Here is a 14,158-nt window from a genome sequence, read left to right as displayed (position 1 = left end):
TATCTCATATAGGTCCGGTAACACATTTTAACTAAAATCACACAATCCAGTCTAGCCCATAAATCATAGAACCACATCTCACTTTTCGAAATCATACACAAGATCAGAACCTCACATCTGTATTTAGAATAAGCCTGAACCAGCTGTAATAACCCATACTTGCAACCTCAGGTGCAATCATATGATATACCACATAACTCAAACACTCACGATAACTTCTATTCACAGCAGCTGCACACAACACCCGAATACCGGTAGAAAATCTCTTATCAACTAAGGTCTTATTCCAATACTTCTATATACTGCCGACGATAAATGAAACACGCAATAAACCGTAACCATTTCTCAGGTCGACCATTCATGAAGCCACTTCCCTTTTGACTAATACTACAGCAGATTTTCGAGCCGAACCTCGATATTATCCTTCCAACAAGCTGAAATCAAATTCGTTCGTATTCATTAATGACCCCAACGATCACCTCAAATCCAACACACCACTCTGGTGACATGACACATCAATACAGGCCTAAGCCACAACTTGCATAATTCGCGCACCAATAAGAAACGGTCTGAACATACTCAAATCATAAAAATGACCCAAACGAAAGAGCTGTACCTCAAGCTCATCAGTACCATCACAACACAAAGCTGAGACCCCGTCTCACATCATAGAAATAGAACACATGAATCTACCCCGAAAGGTCATATCTCCACGTAGCCTCGCTACAATGCGCGATCCTATCCAAACACTGTTACACCTGGAACACCTCAAGTCACTATGCTCAAAATCGACGGCCACGCACAATTTGATGTCTGGAACCCAAGCAAATCATTACACCCACGGTGAAACAAATAACATATGCCACGCAACCCGATAGGACACAATCGATACGCCGTTCACTAAGCATCGCTCACTTACTCTTCCCGCTTGAATCCCACTAAGAGACCCCAATTAACCGCACCATATGTGCCTATAACCAACAAATTATAGCACCCCGCAACACAGAAAGGTAACTCATAGATCTCCCCAGATCACTAATAAGCTCAACAACGGTCGAATCAATACCTCCCTTAACAATGCCATTCGGAGCCAACCAAACCGACTCAAGATAGAACGCTCACCCATATTAACCTGCCAACGAACTCCTTATCAAGGAAACCAGAATATGCTCCTTCCACCTCTATAACTCTGCCGGTGCTATACGATACGATACAAGGCACCAACTCAACACTGAAATCCACAACCTTGCCCGGCGACATGCCCAGCCACAAGAAACACCTCCGAGAAGTCCCTCACCACCAGGACTGAATCAATATGAGGAGCCTCAGCACTGACACTCATCACAAGACCCCAAATAAGAAAGGCAATCCTTCCCAGCCGTCCGCTGGGTCTTTGAAATATAAGACTCTCCCCAATAGGACATAATCTGTCGAACATCGCCACTCAATTCGTGGCGTTTTCCGGCATAGCCAACCGCGCCATCTTATCGCAATAGTCCAGAATAACACAACACGGAAACAACCAGTCTACACCCCAATATCATATACAAAATCTAACATACCAAGCAAAGAAAGATCCACTCGGGCCTCCAAATCCCGGTAGTTGCTAAACAGTGCCGATGCACACGATCTACGATCACAACATAGCCTGGATATGAGAATTTTTGGTCTCCAATTCCATGTAGCACACAAATCACCATACCTGATCCCAAATTCCGCCGTCCGAATACATATCACACCTCAGGTACCCAGTCATTCCACGAATGATATTCTAAAATTCTTCTATGCCATCAAGCAAACTCGAATATCAACAGTCGATCCAACAAGAAAGTGCCGCAATACTACCGAAGTATCATCAGTTTAATCACATTACCCTTTTTCTAAGACATATACTCTCGTCAAATCACTTCCAATTAGCAGTACCATTTCCCTGATTATCTGAGGCTACTCGCTACCTAAGAGTTTATGAACTTCCTTCCAGAACTGAACTAAAACCTCATACACGCAAATCTCGATCCTCCACAACGTACCACATATACCATACCATCCAAGGATAACAGGAAAACTTTTATCTCTCTTCCGAGCCACAGACATCTATGCACTCAACTAGTCAAGAGCTTCCATTGATCCCATCTAGATGAAAAATCATTACACATCTCATGCCTCTCATATTCTTAGAAAATGCACCTCTCCAACCACGGTAGGAATCAACAAGAACTCCCCCAATTCCGTTTGCACAAATTAAACTGCCAGGACTGAATCCTTCTAACTATACCAAGCTAAGCAAGCCATCAAAACCCATGAGCATTGCTGCAAAATACCTATAGGAACCCATTACCTCGAACACATATAAAGAATTGATCATATCCTTACCATACCGATTCGAGCTACTCCATCTATCTAAATTTCCTTCTGATTCATTTCCAACTTGATTCTTCCTCTTGCTGTAGTGCCACAATCTCTCAACCCAGATTTATCTCACGAGATCCAGGCATAAGTCCACGCTGTCAAAGACCCATAAGCCGCTGAATACTCTCTTAAATATTCCCAAAACATCACATTCCCGAATACTTTAATCTGAAGAACTTCCTGCGAATCTGAATCCGTTACCTTTACTTTCCTGGTACTGATACATAGGAACCCATAATTCACATCGAAATACTACAAATCTTGCCCCCTTCCAATGAAAACAACAGCTTCTAACCACATATGCAACTTTAAAATACCCGATTGTTCCCTGTAGGATCTTGAACATATTAGAACCATCCTCGCAAGTCATTCACTCTTATTCAAACTGCAACTTACTGACCTAACGAATAGAACCACCCGTGCCTCATTGGCACTCCGATACCGCAAAATGAAATCCTCATCCCAATACAACCAAGCAACTTCCTGCTCTATGCGCCGAGCATCCTTTACCAACAACACTCTAGACATTCCGTGATTCTCATACTCTGTGAAGCATAATATATCCTTTGTCAAACTCTTCCTTTACTCTAGCCATAGCTAATTCACTCGCACGCCCCAAACTGGAACCAACATAGCACCTAACCGTGCAATCAACTGCTCACAACAGACTCCCCCACTTGGCTCGAAGCCATAGATCAAGATACGCTCAATAACTCATAAGACTTTTACTTTATTGATGCCACAATACCATAGTGAGATTATACTCAAATCATTCATAAGTTTGTGAAAACACAGATCATCCAGTACTGTAAATCTTCTGCAAATCTCGTATTCATCCCCGCAACAGATAGACCCACTCTCTTAAGCGACCCGAAATTTCAAATTTCAACACGTACCCTTCAATTACACATGAGATCTTCTAACATACACATAAGGATCACACCACTTCAGAACGCTCCGCAGGAGATAACCCATCTGCTTTGCCTCAATATAATATTTCTGTTTACCTTCCACCGTCATACACATTACGCCGTTACTTAGTCTTCCTGAGTCTGAACTCATACCGCAATATGAAATTTATTTCACCCACAACCGGAAAACATGAAAAGATCCTTCACACGCCCATAACTCGGGGATATACCTCGAATCACGATGGAATTCAAACACCTAATAGTTCTTCTATCATCCAGCAGACCTTCCTCGTCACTTCCAAGTTACATAGATACATCTCGCAGTACTAACATACTCATCACATGGCTATCCAGCCGCCACTTCCACTAATAGGGACAATACCGAACATATAAGTTCAAAATAATTACTCACACAATCAGCACCTCGGTGCTCAAGCCATAGGCAAAGATCCGGCGTCAAGTCCTCCAAACTGGCCCAACATCAACTCACAGAGATCACATCTCGCCCCTCGATCGGGGAATCACAAACCATCAAGGCACATCTGATACTAAGCGCTCATGCGCGCATGCAAACGCGTGGAAGGAATTTCAAGAGTTACTTTTCAAGCTGAATCAAGGACGCACGATAAGAATTCAAGAATGTGAAGTTTTCCTAAAGGTTCTACAGCCTCTCGAGGAGAAATACAGACGTCTCCGTACCGCTCCGTGAGACTCTACTAAACCTGCTCATGACTCGTGAGACCTAGTAACCTAGGCTCTGATAACAACTTGTCACGACCCAATTCAGTGAGCAATAACAATAAATAATGGCTGAAAGCATGAAAACACATAAATGCACAAGGCAATTCTATATCAGGCAGTAAATTACTTAAAGCAGTAAAACCATAAAGAATCAAATGAAATCTCCTTTTAAAAACAAGTAAATCAAGTAAAACAACAAGTAAATAGTGAGTAGTAATCTGCCCCTCGGGCCCAGTACCAATCGCTCAGAACAGTATCAGCCCCTCGGGCTCAGTATCAATCACTCAGCACAGTATCAGCCCCTCGGGCTCACTCTCAATTACTCAGCATAGTATCAGCCCCTCGGGCTCACTCTCAGATCATATGGGTACCCGCGCTTACTGTGGGTGTGCAGACTCCGGAGGGGCCCCTTACGGCCCAAGCGCTATATCAACATAAGGCCTGAAAGCCTTCTCACATCACACATAAGGCCTGAAAGCCTCCTCACATCACACTCGAGGCCTGAAAGCCTCCTCACATCACACTCGAGGCCTAAAGCCTCCTCACATCACACTCGAGGCCTGAAAGCCTCCTCACATATGGACCTCGGCCTCACTCAGTCCAGAAAATATCATAAGCCCCTCAGGCATCAATAAAATAGTAGTGCTCAGCCCAAACAATAGTGGAAATATCATTTAAGTCTCAAAGTTCAATTAAAGCAGCTGATTTTGTAAAACAGTATAATCAACAGGACTGAGTTCAAGTAGTATATCAAAATAGTGAGGACACAGTGATAAAAATCCACGAAGGATTCAAGCAGTCGGCATGAAGCCCAAAATATGGCAATAGGCCCAAGTCATGTTGATAACAAATACATTTCAGTCAAATACGCAGTAAAATTTTTAATCGGGACGGACCAAGTCACAATCCCCAGTAGTAAACAACCCCGCGCTCGCCATTAAGCGCGTGTTTCACCTCAATACAGCACTACGTTGTGCATATCCGGGGTTTCAAACCCTCAGGACATTATTTACTATCATTACTTCACTCTGATCTCGGTCTCAATCTAGGCCCGCGATGCCTCGCCCGCACGAATCGACCTCCGGATGCTCCAAATCTAGCCACAATCAGTACATATCATTAAAATATGCTAAGAGAAGCAAAGCCCACTGAAAATATCCAAGTTAACATCAAAATCCCGAAATTGCTCAAACCCGGCCCCGGGCCCAGGCTTCGGAATTCGACGAAACTCACAAAATCTGACAACCCATTCAACCACGAGTCCAACCATACCAAAATTACTAAATTCCGATAACAATTCAGCTCCAATCTTCAAATCTTATTTTCAAATCCTAGGTCCAAATCCCAATTTACCTCAAAAACATGTAATCTAGTCGGATTATTCGATGATAATTCAATATTATGGAGTAGAAATGATCACAAGTGACTTACCTCAAGATTTCCCATAATTTCTTGCTCAAAAATCGCCCCAAGCCGTGTTCTTTCACAAAAAAAAACATCAAAATGAGCAAAAAAAAACAGAACAACACTAATACACCCGAATCTGGCCGCTAAAAGCCAAATCTGGTCGCTAAAAGTGCCAAATCTGGTCGCTAAAAGGTGCACACCAGATCTGATGCACCAGCAATCTTTAATTTTACTAAAAAGGCTCTAACTCCATCATACAAACTCGGAATTCGATGATTCTTGTTCCTATGAGTCACAAATAATAATACGAACATAGCCCTTCAATCGAAACTCAATTCGGAGCTCATTTGCTCAGTGTGATACCCATTTCGCTCGTTAAACAATTAACTCATGTTTCGCGTCAAAAACCCAATCGCGACTAGATGAAATTAAACCAAACTTTACAGATCACTCCTATATATTCATTGTCAAAATTCCGAAGTTCTGGAAATCAAATTTCGATCTCTAGAACTAAAAATGAACCTTTGGATCATTACATGCTTATGCTCAAAACGGCAAAATCTTCCAAAAACTCCTCCAAAACTTATCCGAGCCTCATGGGACCCCGACCAAACATGCCAACACACCTCATAACATCATTCAAACTTTGTTCCAACCTTCGGAACGCCAAAACAACATCAAAACATCGAATCACCCTCGGATTCAAGCCTAAGAATTCCAAACTTCCGAATTACTCTTTCGATCAAAAACCCTACCAAACGACGATCCGAATGACCTGAAATTTTACAACACAATCACAAATGACATAACGATGCTATAGCAACTCTCGAAATTCTATTCCGACCCTCGGATCAAAATCTCACCTATCAACGGAATTCGCCAAATTACTAACCAATTCAAGCCTAATTCTACACCGGACTTCCCAAAAACCAATTCCGATCAACGCTCCTAAAGTCACAAATCACCTAACAAAACTACCAAATCATAAAAAACTCCGATCCGAGCTCATATACAAATAAGTCAACTCTTGGTCAAACCTTTCAAATTCAAACCTTTCAATTGAAACTGTTCTTTCAAATTCATTCCAAATTTTCCTGAAAACCAAAACCAACGATCTACATTAGTCATAATACATAACACGGGGCAAGTCATGCTCGAAAACTGGCGATCAAAGTGCAAAAGCTCAAAACGACCGGTGGGGTCGTTACATTAACCCATGTTTATACTAATGTATGGGCTTCTACTTTTAACCCTTGCTACTTTTAAAGCGTGTGCTCTACTTTTAACTCTACTCACTTTTAGCGAAGTAGTCCAATTTTTACCTCGTACTCATTTTTGACGCATGAGGCTCCAATTTAGAATAAATATCTTCTTTTAACCATTGCAAGCAGTGGTGATGAAAATTATGTGAAGATGGTGAATCAGGTTTTGTAAAACAAAAATCATGTCAAATCAGATGATTATTAGGGTTTGCCTTTTTTTCTCTTCATATTTGAATATTCCCTGTTACTTGAAGAAAGGGTAAATTATTTACTATAATTGATTTTACTTTACAGAAAAGAAAATATAAATCTCTTCCATATTTGACTAATATATATCTTGGAGGAAAAGATTGTGACTTTTATAAATTGAGGATTCCTCTTCATACACAAATTTACAAACAACAACAACAACAACAACTACCCAGTAAAATCCTACAAGTGGGGTCTGGGGGGGGTAGTATGTACGCAGACCTTACCCCTACCCCGAAGGAGTAGGGAGGCTATTTCCGCAAGACCCTCGGCTCAAGATAAGAATAGTTTACAATGTAGTCCATAAAAGAGTTTTATCTAGGGGGAGAATTTATATCCTCAATAAGTTTTTTCTCTCTTTTATATTTGTATATTGATGTAGGCCACTTGACCAAACCATACTAAATTAATATATCTCTTTTTAATAGATTTTTTTATGTTGTCTGATTTATAGTCGCCAAGATTTGCATTGTTAGTTTTTGTATGATGTCTTGTTATTTCGGTCTCAACAAGTACAATATAATTTTTGCCCTTTTTCGGTACTTTTTTGGCTTCAATTAAAAAATATTATTTTGGTAGTTGCTTTTGCTTAAAATTTAACAACAACATATCCAATGTAGTCAGACAAGTGAACTTTGATATTTTTTTTTAAACACAAGAGTTAATTGTAATTTTTTTATTAATACAATAATTAAAGATAGAGTGTAACAACGAAGTAGATAATGACAGAATTTACGAATATATCATGTGAAATAATCTGAATCGAACCATCAAATAGCTTATCAATTGGAACTGATAACATGTTTGACCATGCTTCTTTTTAGCCAAAAGTGCTTTTTTTGGTTGAAAGTATTTTTTCCGAAGTTAAGGAATTTGACCAAACTTTTAGAAGGAACAAAACACTTTTGAGTAGAAGTAGAAAAAAAAAATTCAAAAGTATTTTTCAAAATACACTTAACAATACTTTTTAAAAGTTTGGTCAAACTCTAATTGGTGCTCAAAAGTATTTTTCAAATTAATTAGTCAAACACAAATTGCTTACCACCCAAAGTACTTTTTTGTTAAACACCTTTCAAAATAAGTTAATATTAGAAGTTTGGCCAAACATGCTATAATTACTATTTAACAACCAATCATAATAACTGCTAAAAAACTTCATTTAATTACCTAGACCAAACCTGATAATTATAAATTATCCAATGAAAAACTAGACAATGCAAGGGAACCATCTTATTTATTTTTATAAATAAATAAAAAGAAAATGTTTCTCAAATAAAGGGGAGTCTCAACTGAATTTGTACAACTGTTGGGAGTGGTAGGTAAAAGTCACCACTTTCAACAGAATCACTTCTCCGCCCACCTCTCGTTTCCCACGCGCTAGCTCATAGCGCGTTAGCCAATCGGATATTATTTTTATCTTTATTTTTAACATTTGAAGATCCATCCAACTCCAACCACCCCCACTCTTTCTATATATACTGCAGCGATTCCTCGCTTCAAATTCGTGTCTCGTTCCCCTTCTTCTTAATCTTAAGGATCAAGAACCAATAGTGGTGTAAATCATATACCGGTTCTTTCTCTTCCTAAAGGTACGCTCTGTCATTCGTCCCTTTCTGTGTCTCTTCTCTACCACCCATTTCTTGATCGAAATTCTCCAACTTCTGTTTTTTAGTCGTGTTTTCTCCTTTTGAGAGTTCTTCCTCAGGATTTTTTGATTTAGCAAACACCAAATTGGTCTTTGTTTGCTTTAGATCTATTGGTATGTACTTAACCATTTCATAATTCTATTTTGGCACAGTCAGGGTCCATTTCAGGTTCAGCTTTTTATTTTTTTTCTTTTGATTTAGATCTATTGTTATGTGGTATTTGTATTTCTATGCATGAGAGTTGAGTTCTAGATCTGTGTGATATGGGTGTAGATCTGGATACAGTTATTTGTCAATTCATTGGATCTGTCTTTGTGAAATTTTGTTCGAGTATGGCAGCATTGTTTATATTGGATGAAACTTAGATCTGGCGTAGATAGATCTGATTGTATTATTGGGTTATTCAATATGTGGAGTAATATATGATTGAGCACGAGATGCTTTCTGTACTGGGCTTCCCTTTTACTGTCTTGTGTTTCTATCCCCGTTTAATGGCAGTAGCAGTATAATATATAGCAACTGTAAAAGAGGGGTCGAGGGATAAGCTTCAATCTGGGTTGATTATCTTATTTATAACTTAGCATTGTGTACTTGTTTGGTGTTTGTACATTATCTAAAATTTCATTCTCTGTTTAGTAGCAGTAGTAGTACAATACTATATGACAATTGTTACTTTTTCACTTGTTAAGAAAATTTATTACTGTGAAGGGACAAGCTCAGCTTTCTAGTAATGTACTTTCTGTGGACACATTCATTACATATTTAATAAGAGCAACGCGTGCAAGTGCTCCCAACCCCAATTCCAAAAACTTTTACTCCCTCTACTTCAAATCAGATAACACACTTCCTAATTAGTCTGTTTAAAAAATAATGATACATTTTTACAATTGAAAGTAATTTAACTTTGAACTGTTCATTTTACTTTTAAAGGGATGGATGCTTTTATAACTATACAAATATCATGACCACACACAGCTTTTAACCCTTAAGCTTTTAACACCACAAGTTTCAAAAGTCTTTTTTTTTTTCTTAAACTCTGTGTCGAGTCAAACTACCTCATCTAAATTGAACGGATGGAGTAAATAATACTACTACTACTTAACCGCATATCATTTTTATGCCTTTTGAGTATGTCAATGTGATATTTCTACCAGTTTTAACAAAATGTGATATTTCTACCAGATTTAACGAATGTGATCTGTTTAAATATCCTGATTGAGTTTTTGTCTGATTGGCTGTATTTGGTGAATCAGCGAAAAAATGGCATCTCACATTGTTGGATATCCCCGTATGGGCCCAAAGAGAGAGCTGAAATTTGCTCTCGAATCTTTCTGGGATGGGAAGAGCAGTGCTGAAGACTTGAAGAAGGTGGCTGCAGACCTCAGGTCTTCCATCTGGAAACAGATGGCTGATGCTGGCATCAAATACATCCCCAGCAACACATTCTCTTACTATGATCAGGTGCTTGACACAACTGCAATGCTCGGTGCTGTCCCAGCCAGGTACAATTGGGCTGGTGGTGAGATAGCATTTGACACTTACTTCTCCATGGCTAGAGGAAACGCCTCTGTTCCTGCTATGGAGATGACCAAGTGGTTTGACACCAACTAGTAAGTGACATATCAATCTTTCCCATTTCACATGTTAGAATTATCTTGATTTCCCTATACTTATAGATGATTGGTTTGCTGTTTGATCCAGCCACTTCATTGTCCCTGAGTTGGGACCTGATGTTAACTTTTCTTATGCTTCTCACAAGGCAGTAGATGAGTACAAAGAGGCCAAGGGGGTAAGTGACTTCATTTTCTTATTTTCAATTTATGAGACATATTTGTTATCTGTCCTATTAGAGGAGAAGTCTCTTAAATTTGAGGTAGTATGTCTGCATGGGGGATTTACCTTTTGTGCCAGTTAGGTATAATGATGACAAAATTGTGATACATATTGGGTGGTGAGAAGGAGGCAGTGCATTTTCTTTTTTCCATTTTTCTTTGGAACAGGGTCACCACTGATGTTAATCTTTATGATCCTTATACCAAATACAGAATGCAAAATCTTTTGTTCATATGTAACTTTTCTTTATTTAATTCACGAAATTAAGAGATTAAATTGGTGACTAAGTGATCTTGACATTTTTACTGCAGCTTGGTGTAGACACTATTCCAGTCCTTATTGGTCCAGTCTCATACTTGTTGCTATCCAAACCTGCTAAGGGTGTTGAGAAATCCTTCCCTCTTTTGTCACTTCTTGACAAAATCCTTCCAATCTACAAGTACGAAAGTTTTTTCTCTTTCCTTTCTTGCACCCTATTTCCAATTCATTCCATTTTAACATGAATTTATTGATGCAGGGAAGTTATTGCAGAATTGAAGGCTGCTGGTGCTTCTTGGATTCAGTTTGATGAACCTACACTTGTGTTGGATCTCCAAGCTCACCAATTGGAAGCCTTCACTAAGGCCTACGCCGAGTTGGAATCATCTCTGTCTGGTCTTAACGTTCTCACTGAAACCTACTTCGCTGACGTCCCTGCTGAAGCATTCAAAACCCTCACTGCTTTGAAGGGAGTTACTGCCTTTGGTTTTGACTTGGTTCGTGGAACTCAGACCCTTGATTTGATCAAAGGTGGCTTCCCTTCAGGCAAGTACTTGTTTGCTGGAGTGGTTGACGGAAGGAACATCTGGGCAAATGATCTTGCTGCATCTCTTAACCTTCTGCAATCTCTTGAGGGTATTGTTGGAAAAGGTTTGTAACTCATGTCTGTGCACTCGATAGTTGATTTTGCGTGTGATTTGGTTCAGATGATAACTCTTTCTGTATTCTTCTTTTTGCAGACAAACTTGTTGTCTCCACATCTTGCTCACTTCTCCATACTGCTGTTGATCTTGTCAATGAGACTAAGCTAGATGATGAGATCAAGTCATGGTTGGCATTTGCTGCCCAAAAAGTCGTTGAAGTTAACGCTTTGGCCAAGGCATTGGGTGGTCACAAGGATGAGGTATACTTGATCTTAACTAAGTCATCTTTAAAAAAGTGGCTCCCAAAAATATGTCTTTGTCCATTCTTATATAAAACATATTGAGAAAAGCGACTTCCAATAACTAAAGTTATTTTATTAACTCTTGTTATATGTGAACTGATATCTCTTTCATGGTTAAATTTCTTGGATTTTACTTTCAGGCGTTCTTCTCAGCAAATGCTGCCGCTCAGGCTTCCAGGAAATCCTCTCCAAGAGTGACAAATGAAGCTGTCCAAAAGGCTGTAAGTGAAGAACTAAGTGATTATTAACTCCTGATGACCTTGTTTTGAGGATCACGTTGTACTTACCAATTTATGCTCTTTTGATTTCTCAGGCTACTGCTCTTAAGGGTTCCGACCACCGCCGTGCTACAAATGTCAGTGCTAGACTTGATGCCCAACAAAAGAAACTTAACCTCCCAGTTCTCCCAACCACCACCATTGGGTCCTTCCCTCAGACGGTGGAGCTTAGGAGAGTTCGCCGTGAATACAAGGCCAAGAAGTGAGTATTATCACCTGTTATTTACTTGTCGTTGTCAGGAACCTGGCTTCTGATAATGTCTTATGCGCTAGGATCTCTGAGGAAGAGTATGTTAAGGCCATCAAGGAAGAAATCAAGAAGGTTGTTGTTCTCCAGGAAGAGCTCGACATCGATGTCTTGGTTCACGGAGAGCCCGAGGTAAGGCAAATTACCTTGATTTACTGGCAAAGCTAAGCTGTACTTTACACCTTATTCCTTTCATGCCTATTTTCCTGCCTTAAATCTTTTTTATGGATTTTAGTAACTCTGGATGTCCAATGCTTACAGAGGAATGATATGGTTGAATACTTCGGAGAGCAGCTTTCTGGTTTTGCCTTCACTGCTAATGGATGGGTTCAATCTTATGGATCTCGATGTGTGAAGCCACCAATTATCTATGGTGATGTGAGCCGCCCCAACCCAATGACCGTATTCTGGTCCACAACAGCTCAGAGCATGACCAAGCGCCCAATGAAGGGAATGCTTACCGGGCCAGTTACCATTCTCAACTGGTCTTTTGTCAGAAATGACCAGCCAAGGTAACCTTTTACCTCCTTATAAGTTGAGAACAGTGGAGAAGATTTCTTATAATAAATTCTTATAGTGTTACCAGTCAATGTTGATGTGTATATCTCCGTTTCCAGATTTGAAACTTGCTACCAGATTGCTTTGGCCATTAAGGATGAAGTGGAAGATTTGGAGAAGGCAGGCATCACAGTTATCCAAATTGATGAAGCTGCTTTGAGAGAGGGGTTGCCTCTAAGGAAGGCTGAGCACGCCTTTTACTTGAACTGGGCTGTCCACTCCTTCAGAATCACCAACGTCGGCATTCAAGACACCACCCAGGTCCTCAATCTGACATTGTTACTTCAACTTTGAACTTGTTTATTATTATCTCTGCTTCTTGTTCACGAGACATTTTTTTGTGTCCATCAGATCCACACACACATGTGCTACTCCAACTTCAATGACATTATCCACTCTATCATTGACATGGATGCTGATGTGATCACAATTGAGAACTCACGGTCCGATGAGAAGCTCCTCTCAGTTTTCAGGGAGGGAGTTAAGTATGGTGCTGGAATTGGCCCCGGTGTCTATGACATCCACTCACCTAGAATACCATCAACGGAAGAGATTGCTGACAGAGTTAACAAGATGCTTGCTGTTCTTGACACCAACATCTTGTGGGTCAACCCAGATTGTGGTCTCAAGACTCGCAAGTACGCTGAGGTAAAGCCAGCCCTCGAGAACATGGTTTCTGCTGCCAAGGCCATCCGCACCCAACTTGCCAGCAGCAAGTGAGTCAGATGAAGGAGTCGCGACATATCAAAATTCCCTTTTTCATGAAACAGAAAATTTCATGTTCATTTTTAATCATTGTGTTGGCAACAAAATATTGTTGTGTAGGTTAGCTCTGCCCGCTGGGCATTTTCTTCTTGTCTTTGAGCCATTTCCTTTTCGGAAGAAATTATATCCAATGTATTATGATGTTTATGGGTCGATTTTGTTACTATGCGTTATTTCATACATTTTGATAGTGACATTTTCATTCATATTGCAATCTCTTACCCACAATCCCCTCATATCAAGGTGGATTGCAATCTAACTTGTGCAGTTGCTCCTTGATTCTCTGCTACATATCAATCAAAACACTTATTCCTAGTTTAGGGAATTATGCTATCCGTACATGTATCAACCCCTAAAAATTAGTTTGCATTGGTTTCCTCACGGCCTTAACTATACCATGTCCTGCAAATCCTTAATTACTTAATACTCCCTCAAGGTGAATGCCAGGCACTTTTTAAGAATGAAGACTTTCCATTTATGTGGTTATAAAATCATATCGTAGGGGCAAAACAGCAAGTTAAACTCTAAATTAACCTTTAATATATAAATAAATGTCATTGCTTTTTTAAAATAGGCTAAAAGGAATGGTGTCACATACGATAGAACAAAGAGATTTTCTTAAAATTAGCTCTATTTCAGTAGACCAAA

At 39.7% G+C, this 14,158-nt stretch overlaps 1 protein-coding gene across 2 annotated transcripts; it reads left to right on the top strand.

The window, feature by feature from the left end:
* The first annotated feature begins 8,460 nt into the window (after positions 1 to 8,460).
* LOC109238602 (5-methyltetrahydropteroyltriglutamate--homocysteine methyltransferase) lies at positions 8,461 to 13,716 on the top strand. Of its 2 annotated transcripts, none has more exons than XM_019405092.1 (12): positions 8,461 to 8,568; positions 9,879 to 10,235; positions 10,327 to 10,414; positions 10,770 to 10,897; positions 10,976 to 11,367; positions 11,457 to 11,620; positions 11,803 to 11,883; positions 11,976 to 12,142; positions 12,214 to 12,319; positions 12,449 to 12,699; positions 12,805 to 13,006; positions 13,097 to 13,716. In XM_019405092.1, the coding sequence occupies exons 2-12, from the start codon at positions 9,886 to 9,888 to the stop codon at positions 13,463 to 13,465; spliced, it is 2,298 nt and encodes a 765-aa protein (XP_019260637.1). In that variant the 5' UTR covers positions 8,461 to 8,568; positions 9,879 to 9,885; the 3' UTR covers positions 13,466 to 13,716. The 2 variants fall into 2 exon arrangements, with proteins under 2 accessions (XP_019260637.1, XP_019260638.1); XM_019405093.1 differs by lacking the exon at positions 8,461 to 8,568 and adding an exon at positions 8,660 to 8,738.
* The last annotated feature ends 442 nt before the right edge of the window (positions 13,717 to 14,158 follow it).

The sequence above is a fragment of the Nicotiana attenuata genome, unplaced genomic scaffold (assembly GCF_001879085.1).
Source record: "Nicotiana attenuata strain UT unplaced genomic scaffold, NIATTr2, whole genome shotgun sequence".
Taxonomy (NCBI): Eukaryota; Viridiplantae; Streptophyta; class Magnoliopsida; order Solanales; family Solanaceae; genus Nicotiana; species Nicotiana attenuata.
Note: the sequence above shows the minus strand (reverse complement) of the source record. Positions and strands in the feature narration are given on the sequence as shown.

Excerpts from the sequence above, each read along its gene's own strand:
- LOC109238602 (XM_019405092.1), top strand. The coding sequence starts at position 9,886 with ATGGCATCTCACATTGTTGGATATCCCCGTATGGGCCCAAAGAGAGAG. Across the intron at positions 10,236-10,326 it reads AAGTGGTTTGACACCAACTA|CCACTTCATTGTCCCTGAGT; the intron begins GTAAGTGACATA and ends TGTTTGATCCAG. Across the intron at positions 10,898-10,975 it reads AAAATCCTTCCAATCTACAA|GGAAGTTATTGCAGAATTGA; the intron begins GTACGAAAGTTT and ends TTATTGATGCAG.